Raw genomic sequence first — 19,945 nt, 5'->3', positions numbered from 1 at the left:
CGCGAAATTTTTTTTATAATTGATTTGTAGGCTTTGGGTATGCCGGTAGCACACCTCCCAGACCCAGCCTGAGGGGAGTGAGGGCTCAGCACAACTGGCCCACTGGGGTTTTGGACACTTCACTTCTAGATATCTTTACTTTCTAGCACCTCCACCAGTCAGTGCGGCAGTAAATAGTGAAAAGAAAAGGTACAGTTAGGCTTGGTAGAATATTTACAGCCTGGTCACCATATTGCAGTTAAGCAAATATTGACCAAGATGTCGATGGCAGCAGTGCGTAAAACGTGAATGAAGCATTTGCCCAAAAATTGAAACGTGAAAACGGACTGATGTAAATAAGCCGCCGTGGTGGAAAATTCAGAAAACAAGATTTCCGGAAATCAAAAAATACTTCAGGTTCAGGTATGCGAATTATAAGCGTGTTATATACGTGTTATATTATAAACATGTTATAATAATAAACGTGTTGTTAAACGAGTTATGCTGCCTGAGCTAGACTGGGTTTATGAGGAGCACTAACCCTTTATTTGCTACTTATAAACATCCAGCATATTACGACGCACAGCAATAGCACCAATGCAGCTCCCCACTGTTTAAAAGTATTTTCGTCTTACCAGGAGTAAGGCAAGAAGAATTTCGACTCGAGTAACTTTTTTCTAGGCAAATTGGCGAACTTTGACAGCGGACTCATACGCAAAAACACGTTTCGGACAATTTACGGCCGGACTTGCGGCCGATCTCGCGGCCGGTCTCACGGCCGGTCTCACGGCCAATCTCCAAATTCAATTACCAAGGAATATCTCCCAAACTAATGAACACAGCTCGATGAAACTTGATACCGGCATTCATTTGGCCCTAGCGGTGATGCTTAGCTCGTGAAAAAGTTCCATTTCACCTGCATTCGTGAGCTATGGAGCAATTAAGGCCGAAATTTGCAGTGGCCAGGAAATTTCTTACCAGATTTGAACGAAACTTTGAATGCACAAACCTAACCTTCCAACGGTGATGTTTAGCTCGTTACAATTTTTTCGAATTTTTCTTCGTTTCCGAGTTATACGGCTATACTCTTTGTCAATGCTTATTTAAAATCGGCCTTAGAAATGCCTTTCGTTTACCCTTATGTGGGAATAGTTCTTGAACGAAAACAAAATCGAAAAAAATTTTCACAAGCTAAACATCACCGTTGGAAGATTAGGTTTGTATATTCAAAGTTTCGTTCAAGTCTGTTTAGTAGTTAAGGAGAAATTTCTTTGTCACTGCAAATTTCGGCCGTAATTAGTTGCTCTATAACTCATAAATGAAGGTGTAATGGAAAAAATTCGCGAACGAAGGTAAAACCAGCGGTGCGTACAGCGCTCTGACCAGCGGTGCGTACTGCGCCCTGACCAGCGGTGCGTACAGCGCTCTGACCAGCGGTGCGTACTGCGCCCTGACCAGCAGTGCGTACTGCGCCCTGACCAGCGGTGCGTACAGCGCCCTGACCAGCGGTGCGTACTGCGCCCTGACCAGCGGTGCGTACTGCGCCCTGACCAGCGGTGCGTACAGCGCCCTGACCAGCGGTGCGTACTGCGCCCTGACCAGCGGTGCGTACTGCGCCCTGACCAGCGGTGCGTACTGCGCCCTGACCAGCGGTGCGTACTGCGCCCTGACCAGCGGTGCGTACTGCGCCCTGACCAGCGGTGCGTACTGCGCCCTGACCAGCGGTGCGTACTGCGCCCTGACCAGCGGTGCGTACTGCGCCCTGACCAGCGGTGCGTACAGCGCCCTGACCAGCGGTGCGTACAGCGCCCTGACCAGCGGTGCGTACTGTACCCTGACCAGCGGTGCGTACTGCTTCCTTGTTGCGGCCTCCAGTGAGTGAAATCATTCGGTAGCTGCGGCTTAATCGATCGCAGAGAGCAGCGCCGGGCCACTTGTCTGGGATCACTTTTAACATAACAATTCTCACGTGACAAAAAAAAAAGAAAAACAATGGAGATCCCAGACAGCGGCAGCGGTCGCGCATTGCGCAAGACGGCAGGCTATCTTAACTGCTTTCGCTGGTCATTAGGAAGGCATCGTCTTGTTGTAATCATTCTAATGTTTTTCGAAGGCTATGCTACTACGAAGCATTACCAAGTGAAAATTTACAGACGCGTCAGCTTCTGATTTGGATTACCAGAAGCTGGGGCGACCTTAAATTTTGTTATGGTATAGATAGTCTACAAAAATATCACATTTCCCGTTCGGAGTCACGATTTGATTTTTCTGTTATTAACTTTTTATTACTAAACTAAAGATAATAATTGACTGTGAACTCAGAATTTTGTGAGAAAATTCTACAATATCTTTATACTGTCAATCGAATACATACAATCCATTTATTAAATATCCATCATAGCAAGATTTATAAACATTGCATTATCAATTTAAAGACTATCTTAAAACATCCAGCCTGATTCAAGTGCAGTATCGAAATATTTAATCTGATTCAAGAACAGTTTATAAATATTTAACTGTATTTTTGTCTTGCATCAAAATATTTGGCTTGTTTTAAATTTATCATATTGATAATTTTATTACAATATTTAATATTGATAGCTTGATTTAAGCACGGTATCAGAACACTTAACCTCATTTAGGTACTGTATAAAAAACATTCAGCCTGATTTCCGTGCAGTGTAGAGTCTCAATTTTTCAAACTGCAGAGTCAATTTTTTTGTCTTAATTAGACTTAATTAGAGCATCAAATCATTAAGCCTGATTTAGATACAGTATCAACGCTGTAGCCTGATTTAGTCATATTATCAAGCTAGTGATAAACTGATAATATATTCATCTTTCATTACGTCTGGAACTGAGCAGGAAATACCATAGAGGAACCTTGTACAGGTGAATTTCTGAAACACTTTCAGTACCGTAGACTGATGGAAACAAATAAAGCAATATTATAAACGTCGTCGATGCTAAACTTCCATCCACTTTTACCTAATAACGAAGGAATGAACAACGTACTTGCATCGTAATTTGTACTTTACAGCTTCAATTTGGATACATTCTCGTAGTAATATTGATGACTGTAATATCCTTACACACTAGCGATCACACAGACCACAATGTGTCCGGGCCCCTCGTGTCAAGACTGAAACTTGGGCGCTCACTTGTCTCGCAGAGTTCCGCCTCGTGCATTTGATTGGCAGCAGGAAGACCAGAAGATTCTTGCCGTATTGTTCTGGTTTTGCATGACGTTCGTTAATTGAGAGCAGATAATTTTCTCACGCTGCAGGTGAAGCTGGGAGTTGTATAAAAGAGGTTTACTTCACAGAAACCACTAGTGTTCCACCGCCAGACAACGAACTGACTTCGCGTTAGCCATGTTGTCGGTGCTCATTGTAAGTTTATTGTGCGAACAGTTAATATTAAACGGCGTTCAGAAAAATAGCGCTCCTGTTTTATCTATAGGGTTTCTAGTAATTAAAAACTTCAACAAAATCTCAATCTCGAACTGTTGAGTTTAATCAAACTATCAACAGGTTATTCTATATATTTTCATCTCTGGTAAGAAGGCCTCATTTAAAACACGTATGATTCTCATATGAAAACCCGTCATCTGCAGTGGATTTATTACGTACAAATATATAAAATATGAATGATGAAAATAATTATATTACTGATGAGTATTACATATTAAAAAGAGGACAGAACGCTATTTGAAACATCAAGTCTTCACAAAAATGATAAATTTTCTTCTCAAAAACGACAAATAGATCATGGTCCAAATGCGATTTGATTAGAAGTGTTTTGGTTCAAACTTCAAAAATTGATATGATGGCTGATGCCACTAAGCTGAAAATTTTGCCAAGTAGGGAGAGATTTAAATCAAATAATAAAAACTTATTATTTAAGTATTAATGCGCCGTCTTTTAACTTTTTTGTCCGAATAATTTCGATGATTCTTGGGAATTAGTTCAGTTTAGTTCCACTATTTGGCAGACTACGAGTGCCATGTGACTGTATTTAGTTGGTGTATTTACTTGGTGAATGTATATGATGTATTTACATGGTGTATATATTTGGTGTATTTACATGGTGTATTTACTTGGTGTATTTACTTGGTGTATTTACACCACGCTTGCCATGTGACTGCGATTTCTTGTTCAAGGCGAGCCACAATTTAGGCTTCGGCCACGAATGTTAAATAACTTAAAATTCGTGAAAAAAATCTATTGAAAATCGTTTTCATGTGACATAATTCGACTATAATTAGACATTCATGCATCAACTTTGTTAATAAGTTTAATTTGCACTTGCAATGGTTCTTTTTGCCAAGTCAGGCTCGAGATAGGGGCTAAGTCATTTATTCGTCAATTTAATTGGAACGTTACAAAGTAATATTTACTATTCTTTCCTACTGTATTTACTTGGTGTATTTACTTGGTTTATTTGCTTGGTGTATTTGCTTGGTGTATTTACTTGGTTTATTTACTTGGTGTATTTACTTGGTGTATTTGCTTGGTGTATTTACTTGGTGTATTTGCTTCTGTATTTAATTGGTGTATTTACTTGGTGTATTTACTTGGTGGCTTAATTTTTACTGACAAATAATTTGCCGGAAGTTAAATGTTTACGTAGTTTACTGCTAGAATCATTAAATTTTTCAAACACATCCTTATGACTATAGACAGCCTATTAACAAATGCTTTTATTTCACACTTTGGCGCGAGGAAGATACTAATTTAGACCGTGTTTTAGGCATATAATGATTTCTAACATTTTTGGCCCTGGTAGGTTACTCTACTGGCTGTGACGGCCGCCGGAGAGGCCCTGGCGCCGGCACTTGCAGGTGGTGGTGCCCAGTCTTCTAAGAGACACGTCCGCTCCATGCGGTGGAGTCCCTGGACCCCCACAAGTCCCAAGTTTGCCCAGAGTAGAAGAGCAGGATACGGTGGAGGAGGTAGTGATGACTCAGGCGGAGGTGTGGTGAAAGTGTACGGCATACAAGGAGCAGGTGGAAACATAGATGGTCGCCGGAAATCCTTTGGTGGAAGCAGCGCAGGAGATGGAGGCGTGGTGAAGGTTTACGGCGTTCAAGGTGCAGTTGGCAGCAGAGGTGATGGTGGAAAAAACTTCGGTAGAGGCGGCGGTGTTGGTGGAGGAGGAGGTGTGGTAAAGGTGTACGGTGTTAGTGGCGGCAACAAGGCAAAAGTTTTCGACAGAGGTTGTAATGGCGTCGGTGGAGTTGTGAAAGTGTATGGGATTAAAGGAGTTGGTGGCAACGGGTACAGCGGTGGAAATGATGGTGCTGGTGGCTTCTTTAAAGTATATGGAGGGCATGGCGGTGGAGGGCACGGTGGTGGAGGAGATGGAGGAGGTGATGATGGTGGAGTGGTGAAAATATATGGAATCAATGGCGGTGCAGTAGGTGGCAGACATTATGGTGGACTCGGAGGAAGTGGATTTGGCAAAGAGGGTGGTGTGGTAAAAGTTTACGGAGTTCGAGGTAACGTTGGAGGCAGCGGCCAAGGTGGAAAATATGGTGATGATGGACACGGAGGAGGTGGAGGCGGTATCGGAGGTGTTGTAAAGGTGTATGGCGTGCAGGGACATGGTGGACATGGTGGTAGTGGACATGGAGGAGGTGGAGGTAGGTGGAGGTGGTGTTGGAGGTGTTGTTAAAGTATATGGGGTGCAAGGAGATGGTGGACATGGTGGTAGTGGACACGGAGGAGGTGGAGGTGGTGCTGGAGGTGTTGTTAAAGTATATGGTGTGCAAGGAGATGGTGGACATGGTGGTAGTGGGAGTGGACATGGTGGCGGTGGACACGGAGGAAGTGGAGGTGTTGTAAAAGTATTTGGTGTTCAAGGCGGAAGTGAAGGTGTGGCAAAAGTTTTCGGTGTGCATGGTCGCAATGGTCATGGTGGGGCAGGTCATGGTGATGGAGGGGTGGTAAAAGTTTATGGAGTCAACGGTGGGAGAGGTGACAGAGGAGGGGAATTATTTGGAACTAATGCAGGCGGGAAATTTTCCTCTGGCAACAGCTTCCATAGTAGAAGAGCACGTAATGGTGTGCAGGGGAAAGGCGCCAGATACGGGCACGATTCCCACGAGTTTTTCCACTCGGACGACAACGAAGAAGACGATTGGTGAGCGCTCGTAGTCCTTGTCGTGCTTTCACATCTTGTTGAGCAAATCAAAAAGCAAGAAATTTGCAGGTGGTTAGTTGAAGGTTGTCAGATGATCCATCTGAATTCGTAGTGCTTCCTCTGATTCAGACCCTTGAATTGTTTAAAATATTTCAAATATTCTATAATACAAGACCTCAATAGCATCCTGAAAAGACAAGGCCTTGTGAGCGGATTATACTTCAGCAGATTTTTTGCGAACATGAAAGTTCATAAATCGTCATTTATAGTCTGTTAACTAGACGTGTCTTCTTGAGGTTTTACACTAATTGAAAACTAATATAACGCCAGTGATATGCTAATTGTGATCTCGTTTATTTCTCGGGTCTTTAAATTCATTATCAGCCTTCACCGAATGAGTCTGCCATATGTTTCACAGAATAACGATATACAGAATAACGAATAACAACGATATTCCCAAATTTAGTTTAAAAAACAATCTGAAACTTGGTTTGCGATTTTGAATAGCTGGTACGTGGACATTCGAAAGTCATATTAAAATGTTTTGTTTTACTTAGGCTGTCCCATTTTATCACTAATCATTTCTGTCATGATCGTACTCATGTAAAAGAATAAAAATGATATTTTTCGGGAATAATCGTATTTTTTGATCCTTCTAAATGCTAGCGAAACACTGAACCGTGCATTGATTGGTTTCATCATGCAATTCAAATTCGTTTTGCGACAATGTTTGCTTTCTTCATATAATAATCACCTTAATAATCATTAATTGGTATCATTGTTATTAGTCAGGTCATCGTTTCTGTAAAGTAAAAGGAACCATGCAAAATTATACGAATGAAAATTTTTCCAGTTGTTTTTGTTTCATTGCATTACATATATGAATTCAAAAGTTAGACTTCTGGGCACTCTAGGAAAATTTCATTCTATCAGACCACCAACGAGATACAGCAAGCATCTTTCCTCTTTACAATTTATTTAGGCTCATTCTGCGATGTTAAGAATCGGCGACAGGCCTACGGCCTAATGAACGCTGAAACCGCTATTATTATTATTATTATTATTAATATTAATATTATTATTATTATTATTATTATTATTATTATTATTATTATATAAGAAATATTCGTGAACCGCCGATTTAACGATTCCCTTTATTTGCAGTGCGCGTCGTGAATGATCCATCTTTTACGAGGAATATTAAGAAATGCATAGAGAGTATCATTTAAACTCAACAGTTTAATTTATTTATAGTGTGCGTCGGGAGATGCTTAACTACACGATATAGCTTGCTGGAACTCATATATAATTGTTTGGGCAGCCTGAACTCCATACAGTGGCTGCAGAGCAAAGAACAGGCAGTGCAACTTGAACGATTAATCAGTTTTTGTTAATATACGTTGTAATACTGATCAAGTGGGAATTTAATAGTAAACGAATAAGTTCTTTTAAATTTAAATGAAACCCAAATCGTATAGTGCAAAAACTTAATTGATTAATCAGTTTTTGTTAATTTACGTTGTAATACTGATCAAGTAGGAATTTAATAGTAAACGAATAACATCTTTTATATTTAAATGAAACCCAAATCGTATAGTGCGAAACGTCAATCAGCGTTACTGCCATAGCCATCGCAAAACCCGTTCTAAAAATTTTGCGTGCCGGTCACCAATGACATCAATATATTAATTAAATAAAAGTGAAATAAGACATTTGATATAGTGGGTATATTAAGGTACATAAATATCAACATCGGCGTAAACATAGTAATTGTTTCACAGACAAGATTGGAAAATATTTAGAAAAAGCATAACATATAACTACATAAATATTGTAGCATCAGTTGAATTAATTGAAAAAAAGATGAACAACTATAAACGTTACAGCTAAGTTATCAAATTTAAACTCGGTTCTTTGCAATATAATTATCTCAATAGAATAGAATAGAATAGAATAGAATAGAATAGAATAGAATAGAATAGAATAGAATAGAATAGAATATAATAGAATAGAATAGAAGTGTCGGCGTTGAAGAAATAGGCCCATGACCTGTTGCCGATTCTTGAATTTTTCGTGACTTGATTCACAAGGGATCCGCCTTTGGAACCCGATCTTTCCATAACTGACGATTCCATAACTGACGTGAGAACTGAACGAATGACATAGATCTGTCTCGATAATATCTCTACCTCTACTTTGTCGTGCTTGCAAGTTTCATTCAGTATGAACTTCTTTAACCGCATTATTGATCATTACTCATTAATCAAATCGGTTGTCTCATTAAAGAAACTCATTCACTTCCATTGCTGTTCGTGGAGTAAGTTCTGCTAGCGAATCGTTCATGACGTTAGGTTTCTCAAAGTCACCAAAATATTGTTGATCATCATTGAAATCTGCATGCATTTCGTAGTCCAAATTTTTCAAGTAAGTGCATTATGAAATCATCAGTCTTCATTAATCATATATTCAATATGCATTGGTCTATCTAATGCAATCTCGAACGACATGATCGAACATTACGCAATTTAATAACAATTAGATTTTCGTCATCACATGTTCCTATTTGCATTTTTTGATCGACTTCTCCTTCTGATTTCATCATCACACTTTAATCATGATCACATAATTTTCGTCATTCTCAATTTAAACTGAACAGAAATTTGCGAACATGTTACATCTTATTAACATATTGATGCAAAATGTCGCAACAAAATTATCTAAGCATTGTTGCTGTGTGTACAGTACATTCTCGTAGAAAAAAAAGTCAACTAACTAAAAAGAATGAGTATCGTCGCGAAGAATTAGTAAAAGCCCCTGAATCTTTCTCCATCTGCCTCATACAAAGAAGCTAACTGATTTTGATTTCCACAAGCGTCAGCACTTCTTGTGAGCTGAACTATCTGCCCTGCATCTACAATTCTACATCTACCAGGCTTTGAATGGCGTATCTACTCTTGACTGTTACAATTTACAATAACTTTACATTTTGTTACAATAATTTTACAGTTTGTTACAATTTGTTACAATAATTTTACAGTTTGATACTCTACTTCTAGAGATTTAGTCTGAAATAAGATACTAATCTCAATTTACTAATTCATTACTTTTACAGTTAATGCAATTGATTATTTAATATAGTTTATCTTCATTAATTAAAAAAAAAGAAACTAATGAGTAGAATAATGAAGTAATAAAGTGCAATAAAAATCTCAAAAGTCGTTGGTTTTACAATGAAATCGATATCGCAGAGTGAACATAATATTGTTAGATTGTTGAGGCAAATTCAATGAATAAATAGGAGAAAACCTAAGGACGAATAAAATTTATAAATAAACTATAATAATTAATAAAATTCGAATGTCAAAATATAAGCCGTGTGTCTTCCTATAGCCCTTGTCTAGTAAAACAGTGATCAAGTCTCAAGTTCGTAGCCTATCTGAAATAGATTAATGGAACACAAATTAAGAACTTGTATTAACCTAACCCTAACAAAGCAAGATATAAAACACAACAAATAAGTAATAAACTGATAAATAATAAAATTCACGATCATCTATAAAACCACCACTGAATCGACATATAATTATCACGCTTAAAGCAAAGCAAATGCTACACGTATACCTCCGTGTTGGATCAAAAAACAATGGAAAAGTACATAGAATTTCTCGTTAAGGTCACATCGGACCTGAGTTAAAAACAAAATAAAATTACACAACAAACAAAACACCATTGCAATGCGTTCCCCAACAACATAAACATTATCAATAAAGTAAGCTTGTAGTGTTAGCTATATTATAATAACACAATAACTGGGAAAGCTTTCGCTTCCTCTAGCAAACGTCTCTGTAGGTACGTTTTCAGAATTCGTGACAAGCGTTTCTAGACTCTTATGATTTCTCATCGCGGAACTAACTTCGAGACTTACTTTGATGTACAGTGACGTGACCGCGACACGTGGTTGAGTTTCTGGATCGCGGCGTGTTGACTGCACCTACTGATATGCTCATTATACAATATTACTGCATTCATACGCGTCAAACTATTATACGCGGCAATGTATTGTGCGCGGCAAAAATTGGTCGAAATTGAAACTTCGAGGCACACTCAGACTTGTGAATTGTAGGTAAGCCATATAAAATACCAGGGCATGAACCAGAGGGATGAAGTTTAGTACAAGTTTCAGGTTAAAAGGCAGAGGAACCTTCAAGTTTATGCAAGAAGTTAATGCTTTCGTCTTTGATTTTCAAAGCTGTTCTAGACATCTGATCTGTAATTTCAGCAAATCTGGAATGATCGGTGATGAGTGAATTTGACCAGGTCGTTATTTTTGGCTAGGTCTTTCGTGTCTTTTTTTCTTTTAAAAGCGTTTCACGAAGCTGAAAGACAGAGCAGACAACTTCATAGGACTTTAAATCATATAAATGGCAGTACGCTAAACTTTGCAGGTTGCCTAAAAATTCGGGACGATTAGGAGTAGAAACATTTTTCATTCTAAGAGCGAGTCACAATAAGCCAGAGGCTAAGAAACAGAAATTTATTAAATTTCAACTTAAAAACGGGTAAAAGAAAAGCGAGGCCAAATACCTGCAATAATTTAACGCGGGGTTCTAAGCTGAAGGAACGAAAGTTGAAAACTTCATCATCAGGGTTGACAGGATGAATATCGTTGTGGATGCCGAGGTTATGAAGTTTCTTCTGATGAGTCTGACCAATAATTTTCTTGAATCCACATCCTCGGCATCCACAACGAGAAAAAGTTTCTGGGCTATGATTTAAAATTTAAAAGTTCATTTAATTGACCGAGCCATTGAAATCCAATTTTTCTTTTGATTTCCTCTGAAAATCAATTGTTCTGTACTCCAGGAAATTGAATCGGGTGCAAAACTTTCACCCATTGTTTATGGTCATTGAAGTCCCTGCATTGAGAGTCACAGTCATAGTGCATGACCTACTGGCATTTGCTCGGAAATTCTGACGAAGGTTATCAAGGTTAAAAGTATAGTAATTATTCAACGGTTGGTATAAAAAGCTTCATTTGGGATATGGAACAAACACTTATTTCAGAGCTGTCGAAGTGAATGCAAGTCATCTCTTCCATCACATTGTCATGGCGTCATTTAAAGTAAGAGATACATTCTAAAAGTCATAAATTGTATAAAGTTTTTTAATACTGTGTAATTTACGTGCGAAAATCGCTTTGCGAAATTGAAATATGCTCTTGTTAAATAATCATTCAGAATAAGGCTCAAGAAATGAAACTTTTAAAAGCTCAAGAAATGGAACCTTTAAATTCAGGGCCGAATTATCACAATGTTGACTAAATTAATGCAAATATAAATATTGTACAGTTGTACAAATATTATAATTTGTAGCTGATAACAGAGCTGGAAATAAATTTACCAGAAAATTTACAGTGCGAGGTAATATGCGGCGATAAAATTCACGATTGTAACTGAATTTTTCTGTATATCGATTAATATGAGTCTCATAGATGCGCTCATTGTTTCACATATAAATTAAAAAATTCTAAACAAAATTAGATCACTGTTGTTAGAAAGCGATAACTATAGACTATAGAAAAATGCTATAAATGTTACTATATAAATGTAATTGTAAATTGGTTCCTTTAGATTCCTCTGACCCTCGCGGTGCTGCTGATGGCCTTCATCGCTATAGCAGTGGCCGTACCTGGTGGATTTGGTCACCACGGCGGACACAGCTTTAGCCACCACAGCGGACATGGTTTTGGCCATGGTAATGGTGGATACGGCAAAGGCCACGGATTCAAAGGAGGATTCGGCGGGGGTGGATTTGGGAAAGGATTCGGAGGAGGATTTGGCCACGGGCATGGTGGTGGCTATGGCCACTAAGTGAGGCCGAAGAGTTATTGTGTTCTTGTTATTTCATTACGCATGCTATTAAGGGAATGAAACGAGCAAGTGTGCAAATTCAGCCTAACTCCTACCTTAAAACAAACTGGTGTCATGGTTGAGCTTTTTATCATGATACTGGAATAAATAATTTTTGAGATCACAGATACAATATGAGTATCTTCTTAAAGTTTCAACTACTGACACTGATCAGTGGGTTATCGCAATTGTGTTCAGTTGGCAGTTGCGTTGGGTATTGTACCCGGGCTTTAGAGAGTCAGTTTTAAAGTTTGAGCTACTTGTGTATGGAGTTGGATAAATGAATATAAACGATAAATGTTAATGTCTTTTACTCATCGATGGTTTACGAAAAAACATTGTTCAGCATTGTTGAGGGTTCAAAAGAAACATTAATGTGGGACAGAAAAACCTGTATTCCGAATATCTTAGCCATGAAGTCAAAGTCATAGACTAAAAAAAATATATTTGTACAGGCTAACAGGGATGCCATTAGACACTGACAACGTTCTGAAAGTGTTGGAGCGCTTAAGAATGGTTCAAGTTAAGAATAATTAAAAAATAATTTAGTGCACCACGTGTGTCCATCTAGATTTGTTCCCTCAGTACATAGGGAATGTATGGATAGAACTTAAGTTAATGGGACGCAAAGTCTCCTCAGAGAAAAAATTTAAGTCAATGTTAGCATGCAAAGTGCAAAGACGATGTCAATTACGATTATCCAGTTTCCGCGCATTTATCGTGGCATAGTGATTTATCGACAGTATCTTTATTTTGTCACAAACAACCTGTCTACGAAGAAAAAAAAAACAAAAAAAGCCTGTTAAAAAGTTTTTTCGAGCGTACTGGTCTCGGTGTAATGATTAAAATTTCAGTTTATTCGGTGACGAGAGTCAGTATGTAACTTGTAGAGAAGTTGGAGGCCACACGTTTGTATTGATCTGACCATCACATACCGATCTGTGATGCATTGAAGTCTTAGTACACCATATCAGTCATCGTACACCAATAATCAATTTCTATTTTACGCATTGAAGAAGTTTTACAACATTGTTTGTAATACTTAATTTACTAAGCCGAGTACAAACGAGTTCAAGAACAGACTAGATAAAGCTATGGAGAAATATATGTTCAGACTTGAAATGCCTAGTACCATATCGAACCCGGTGGAAGTCTAGTAGCTATTTCAAACCATCGTAAGTTTGGAAAAGTTCCGGACAAAGGACGTGTTTTTAGATCTCCTGTGGACAAGTCACGAAAAGTACAAGAATCGGCGACAGGCCTCATCTGGCCTACTCTTCAGCGCCGACGTCACTATGCCAATATGCCATGCTATGCCTCTTGAACTACGACAGATAAAAATATTGATCGAAGAAATCGAAAGATATATTATTGTCTTGGAACATATTCCAAAAAAAATTCTGTACTATACTATAATGCTGACAAGGTCCCAGAAGGATTACTAGAATTTGAAACAAGAACCAACACCAGGGGCCACGGCTATAAACTAAAAAAACAGCGTTGTAACACATCCATGTCATGATGCTATGTTATACTATACACAATAGATAGACACTTCTATTCTATTCTATTCTATAAAAAAATGCTATACCATGATGCTATGTTATACTATTCACAATAGATCTGACCTTATCACGTCTTTCTCGGAAGCAGGAAGACAAAAAAATTGAGTATCGAGGAAACTTCAGCTGATTGCTTTCGCAAGTTAAATAGGGTAACATGGGGCAGCGGGCCCTCCCTTTTCTTAAACTAAATTTTTGATGAAGTTTTAATTGATACGAGGTAGTTCTAGGTTTTGTTTAAACTTTAAAGTTACAACTAGTGAAGAATGTATGATGTGAATTACACGCTATAGAGTTATTCAATTTTTAATGAAACACTATTTTGTAAAATTGTCAAAATGGGCCCATTGCCCCACCCCTGGGGCAATGGGCCCATGGGCTTGAGGCAAGGCACCCACCCTTTATCCTTTTACCCCTATTGCATGTTTTTTATTTAAACGTGACAAAACAACACAAACAAAATATATTCGTGGCCTAAAAAATCTATCACTGACGTAAGAAAAATATTTCCTCGACAAAAAATATATATCCTTGATTTAAAAAATATATCCTTGCCATAAAAAAATCATCTTTAACGTGAAAAAATGTATCCTTGACTAGAAAAAATATATTTGCTTAATCAGATAAAACTTCGTTCCATTTTCGTCCAACCGTTGAATCTACCGTCCGTTGAAAAGATTTGACCAAAAGGCCAGTCTAGCCAAGAAAAGTACAAGAATCGGCGACAGGCCTATCCGGGCCTATTCTTCAATGCCGAAGATACTATACTATACTATACTTCTCCAGATATTGTGTGCAGGGAATTCGTACCTAATCGTGATTTTAGCCAAAACCATAAAAATTCGTCAACTTTTGGCTCATTGATGTTGGCTGAAGTCAATTTTCGGCAAGGCCAATAACTCGATAAGGGGTCATAAATACGCATAACTAGAAACTGGTATAAAACTGCAGCCCCGAGGAGACAAATAAAAAATATGAAATCAAGATGTAATATGTAATTCAAAATGCTAGTCATAGTTTTGAAAAGCTCATTGAGACAAATTTAATGATGCATAACACAAGACTTCACATAGGGGTATTGAGCCCACCATATATGTGCGCTTTGCCCCGTGACACGCATGGGCCCGTTGCCCCACCAGGTATCATTCCTTTATATCGGGTCAACATTTTATTTTAGAAGCTAGTAGTCTAAACTTGAACTCAAAATTATCCCTATAAATATTACTTTCAAAATTTAATTCACAGTAATTTCAAAAGCTTCATGTACAGTAATTGAAAATAATTTTATTTAGATGCAATTAAAAAACTTTAATATGGGCTAAAACAGTTATTTGCAAGTAACTTAACAACGCAAACTCTTAGCAAAACGTAGAGCCGCACACTTCATCCCAGTGAAACTGTCGACTGGCGTTATAGCGCACGGACCAATATCTGCCATACATAGCGGGAAACCCGCTATATGGGCCCATGACCCGCAGTGGTCCCTTTGCCCCTTGTTACTCTAACAAATACGTCGATGACACCTTTTTTTATTTCATGTATCATTCTCATGATGAACTTTTCTTTAAGTACCCAAACTTTAAACATAATTCTCTGAAATTTATTATGGATCTCGAATCTAACAATAGTTTGTCCTTTCACGACTGCAATATTGCTAAATTTAAGGGCCGTTTTCAGAGTTCTGTTCTCCGTAAATCGACTTTCACTGGCCTAAGCACCAGCATTTTTGGCTTTGTTCTTTCCGATTCAAGTTGAATGGACTTCAAACACTATTACACTGGGGCTTTCATAATTGTTCTACATTTAATGCAATGCAAACTGAATTTTAATTTTTGCGTAATATCTTCTTGCTTATTGGATTTTCTTCTAGCCTCTTGTTTATCCAAATTAAGAAATTCATGTCCAAGCGATGCAGTGAGGTTTTCCAAGATCTCGATAATAGGAACAATATCGCCATGTGTCTAAAGCTATGTCAAAAGAACTATAAGATTTGTGTATTGATCTTGATCTTTTATAGGTGAATAATTTTAAAATAGGTTCTTTCTTTAGGTTAATATGGCATCCTGCCTTATCAAATGCAATCGTCCCCAGTTCATGAATATAGTTGTGCACGGTGTGCAGCTGCGTACTTTGGGATGACGTCATACAATTTTTTTTCTAGGGTAGCAGAGCATAAAGGGAGGAGTTGTAGGACAGAGGGAGGGCGCGTTACTATCGCGCCTCTCTCATCCGGCTGTGCGCACTCACGTTGAAAAGTGCAACGTTCCAGTGTACGATAGAGATTTTAAGGTTTTGGTTTCTATTTCTGGTGCTTCTGATCTGTGTATTTTAGAATCAATATGTATTGTCAAAAAGAAACTTAGTTTTAATGCTCCCTTTTATTCATCAATGTTGGTGGGACCTAAAGCAATATCTTCTGAGACCAATAGCTCAAGATCATTGTTCATGATCGGAGGAATACATGGCATTATGGTATTCTTGATAGTTACTTGCATATCGTTACCTATAGCAACAATTAATCCACTGGAAATTGTGAATAAATTGGATTTGCCTAATTTTGATTTTACTCTCATACTCTGTATTTTGTTCTAATTTTGACTGAATTAATTTCTGATTGTTGCTTTTTTCTAGATTTTTCGAACTGATGATGGAGCTGGGCTCCGAAATATTTTAAATGGAGATAGGGTGAATTTGTGCTGAATTTTCTTCGTTTCCACAGATTTTTAGTAAACTTGCAATTCAAGAAATCTAGTGACATTTCCTACAAACAAATACAATGGAAATATTTTTTACCAGTCCAACTGAATCATTCGTCATGTAGTCAACGCATATCAACGAACCTTTCATTCATGACACACAAGTCAGTCACAGGGCGAGACGTGGCTATTGCTACTATTTCGCCAAGATGGTGAACAATTTATTTGTGAAATTTACTAACATAACGTGATGCGTTCATTAAATGATTCAGTTCTCATTAACTACGGTATTGAGAAACACGTTTGTTATTTTTTAGAAACGAACTTGCTGGATTAAACAAAACATGTTTTTTTGCAGGATACTAGTCTAATCTAATCTAATCTTGGTACCTAACGTTTTATGCAGCACGAACTTTATGAACATTCATTTTGTCCAAATGGAGGAACGATTTGTGCACATTTGGCAGTGGAACAGTTATTACAATGACTGTATACACGTTTACCCGTGCGAGCACTTGATGTAGAACTACGATGAAATAGGTTACTGCTACTGTTTTTAGCGCATTTTCTCATTTATGGAAAAAATGCGCTATTGTGCTGGTCATGTCCGTTTGTCTGTCCGTCCGTCTGTCTGTCCGTCCGTGACTTCACGTTTTTGTCGACGAGAAAATGCGCTAGCTTTTACTCACTGCAGCAAGTACTGAGTAATATTTTTTTTAAGTTTCGCTCACCTTGCTGTCAATGCGTTGGTTTCTATTAACGATAAGTTTCATTTAAAAAAATATAGAAAAATGAATTAATCTAATCTTGGTACCTAACGTTTTATGCAGCACGAACTTTATGAACATTCATTTTGTCTAAATGGAGGAGCGATTTGTGCACAGTTGGCAGTGGAACAGGTATTACAATGACTGCATACACGTTTACCGGGGCAAGCACTTGATGTATTCTACGATGAAATAGGTGACCGCTACTGTTTTTAGCGCATTTTTCCATTTATGTAAAAAATGCGCTATTGTGCTGGTCATGTCCGTTTGTCTGTCCGTCCGTCTGTCTGTCCGTCCATGACTTCACGTTTTTGTCGACGAGAAAATGCGCTAGCTTTCACTCACTGCAGTAAGTACTGAGTAATATTTTTTTAAGTTTCGCTCACCTTGCTGTCAATGCGTTGGTTTCTATTAACTATAAGTTTCATTTAAAAAAATATCGAAAAATGAACTGCTACCATTGGTGAGTGAAATAAATGGACACAAGTTTTGACGCCAAAAAAATGGACTGCAATTACATGAAAGCGAATATAATCACAGGCTCTAGCGTGACCTCATTAAATAAGCGTCTACAATGAGACCATTGTTATGACGTAACGCTTGTATAAAAGCGGACAACCTGAGACTCAATCCCGCAGTCTCTCCATCCCTGTCCACCTCACACCACCGATCTGCGGATCAAATTGCGACGATGGCTTCATTTAAGGTGGATAAAGATTTTTCTATAATTATTGTTTGAGAGTCACTTTGGATTTATTTTCTGTATATTTTGCTCTAGCAAACTGTTAGCACGATGAATTAGTTGTATTGAACTTTAAACTGTCATGATTGCAACAATGTTACTCCCTGCTTTACAATAATGCAATAATTAGGAGGAACTGGTATATTTGAGTTATCTTAGAATGTTTACTATGAATCGTTCTTTGGAATTAAGGAGAATAATCTGCCGACAGATCATCATTTTGCTGTGCCTGCTGGCTCTGGCCTTAGTAGCTCCGGCCGTGGCCAATCCTGGTGGATACGACAACGACGACGATGGACACGGGCATCACGGAGGACATGGGCATCACGGTGGACACGGGCACCACGGTGAACACGGGCACCACGGAGGACACGGGCACCACGGTGGACACGGGGGATTTAGTGGAAAAGGAGGACATGGTGGATTTGGTGGACATAGTGGACACGGAGGGCATGGGAAAGGCCACGGCGGGTTCAGCAATGTCCATGGACATGGAGGTCATGACAAAGGCGGTTTCGGAAAAGGACATGGCGACCACGGCTACTGAAGTAAGAGACTTATTCATCAATGTTGGTGGGATCTAAAGAGATATCTTCTGAGACCAATAGCTCAAGATCATTGTTCATGATCGGAGGAAAACGTGTTCGCATTGTGGTATTCTTGATGTGTACTTATGTATCGTCAACTATACATGATATTATCTTTTCAATTGTAACTTATCATGTCAAAGAAGTGAACGCAAACAAAATCCATGTGCCGATAAATGTCTTCAGAAAGATAAAAATAAATGAATATAAGTAAAGTATTTTCATTAATCGAAATTCTAAGCCGTTTCTGTTTTTCCACAGAACCAGATTAAGAAGGATCGAGTTTCGTCTCATACTCCAGCTGAACGCGTCACTACCAAGGATTCTCTGAGGAAATTTCAACCGTTGTTGAATTGCCTCAAGAAATAATGTATCTCCTAGTGATATAAAAGAATATAATAATAAATTATTTACATTAAATTTCATATTTTTTACATTTTAATTCTCGAGGAACGCCAGGCTTAGCAATGTCCTCAAACGAAGTCCCCAAATAGAATACAGAAACTTTTAAAGACTCCGTACCTTCAATCCATACGAAAACAATTACTGTTAACTTGAAACTGAATAACTTGTACGGTATATTTAAATTGCATACGTCACTCAACCATACGTTCCTTCATTTCTAAACGCACTCGCCTAGAGCAAAATGTTACTGGACATTGTTATTAATTTTCGTTAAATGTTTCTGATGATTAAACTAAATAATCTCGCCCAATGACAGATTGGCCGAACTTGGCCACGTAAAAACTTTACTTGAATTTCACAGAAAATTTTCAAGATCGAACCAGTTTCGAATTCGATTCCGGTTAAGATATTTTTATTCTATTCCGTGGGTTAAGATAATTTTAGTTGCGTTTATTTCAATTCACGTCGCAAGAACTTTGTATTTATTGTCTGCAAAACTGTATAGTTGATATGAGTATTGAAGTATTCCATGCGGTCGTGAGGAACTATATGACTTTAAATGTAGAAGTAATTATACAGGCAAAAAGTGCTCCCCCGCTCATAATACATAATTATAAACCCTAACTCTCATTAATTGTAAGGTACTCTCGAGAGGGGAATTGATATGAGATGCTCCTGGTAAATTGTACCACCCTATCATGTTTTGCTAAGACGAGCATGTTTTTAATTTTTCTAAATGATTATCTCGGCTTTAAACAGACTTTTTCAGCTTTAAAATTTCAGAAAGCTTTTAATAATTCACTATTTTTGGCGAATTTTTTGGTTTAAATGGAACATAAGCAAGTGAAATTACTTGTTTAACTTACGCATTAAAATTTCATTCATTTGTTCACAAATAAAATGTCTAAACATTACATTAATAGTCTTTTTCAAGTAATGAAATGAAATTACATAACTTTTTGTCACAGTCTATTTATTCGTGACAGCATATGTTTAAAAAATTACGGCGAAAGAAGCCGTCAATATTGGCACAAGACAAATAGTGGAGGTCGAGAGGTGCGTTCCACCGGTCACAGACGGCCGACGAGAAGTAATAAGTGCTGAAGTTGTATCACCCAACGCCTCCAGCAACGTTCCAGCACAAACACTCGGAC

At 38.1% G+C, this 19,945-nt stretch overlaps 3 protein-coding genes across 3 annotated transcripts; all 3 read left to right on the top strand.

The window, feature by feature from the left end:
• Positions 1-3,329: 3,329 nt before the first annotated feature.
• Positions 3,330-5,825, top strand: LOC108667486 (glycine-rich cell wall structural protein 1-like). The gene is made up of 3 exons (XM_018154519.2): positions 3,330-3,371; positions 4,768-5,623; positions 5,695-5,825. Exons 1-3 carry the CDS (start codon positions 3,354-3,356, stop codon positions 5,823-5,825), a joined length of 1,005 nt encoding a protein of 334 aa, XP_018010008.1. The 5' UTR covers positions 3,330-3,353.
• A 5,362-nt stretch (positions 5,826-11,187) lies between these two features.
• On the top strand, positions 11,188-12,336 carry LOC108667489 (glycine-rich protein 3). Its single transcript, XM_018154523.1, has 2 exons — positions 11,188-11,245; positions 11,754-12,336. Exons 1-2 carry the CDS (start codon positions 11,231-11,233, stop codon positions 11,991-11,993), a joined length of 255 nt encoding a protein of 84 aa, XP_018010012.1. The 5' UTR covers positions 11,188-11,230; the 3' UTR covers positions 11,994-12,336.
• Positions 12,337-17,695: 5,359 nt separating this feature from the next.
• Positions 17,696-18,806, top strand: LOC108667488. The gene is made up of 3 exons (XM_018154522.2): positions 17,696-17,763; positions 18,011-18,347; positions 18,648-18,806. The coding sequence occupies exons 2-3, from the start codon at positions 18,093-18,095 to the stop codon at positions 18,753-18,755; spliced, it is 363 nt and encodes a 120-aa protein (XP_018010011.1). The 5' UTR covers positions 17,696-17,763; positions 18,011-18,092; the 3' UTR covers positions 18,756-18,806.
• Positions 18,807-19,945: the final 1,139 nt, after the last annotated feature.

The sequence above is a fragment of the Hyalella azteca genome, unplaced genomic scaffold (genome assembly GCF_000764305.2).
Source record: "Hyalella azteca isolate HAZT.00-mixed unplaced genomic scaffold, Hazt_2.0.2 contig14306, whole genome shotgun sequence".
In the NCBI taxonomy this organism is placed as follows: Eukaryota; Metazoa; Arthropoda; class Malacostraca; order Amphipoda; family Hyalellidae; genus Hyalella; species Hyalella azteca.
This window is presented reverse-complemented; position numbering and strand designations above follow the sequence as displayed.

Excerpts from the sequence above, each read along its gene's own strand:
- LOC108667488 (XM_018154522.2), top strand. The coding sequence starts at position 18,093 with ATGGACACGGGCATCACGGAGGACATGGGCATCACGGTGGACACGGGC. Across the intron at positions 18,348-18,647 it reads TGGCGACCACGGCTACTGAA|AACCAGATTAAGAAGGATCG; the intron begins GTAAGAGACTTA and ends GTTTTTCCACAG.
- LOC108667486 (XM_018154519.2), top strand. Across the intron at positions 5,624-5,694 it reads TGGACATGGAGGAGGTGGAG|TGGACACGGAGGAGGTGGAG; the intron begins GTAGGTGGAGGT and ends ACATGGTGGTAG.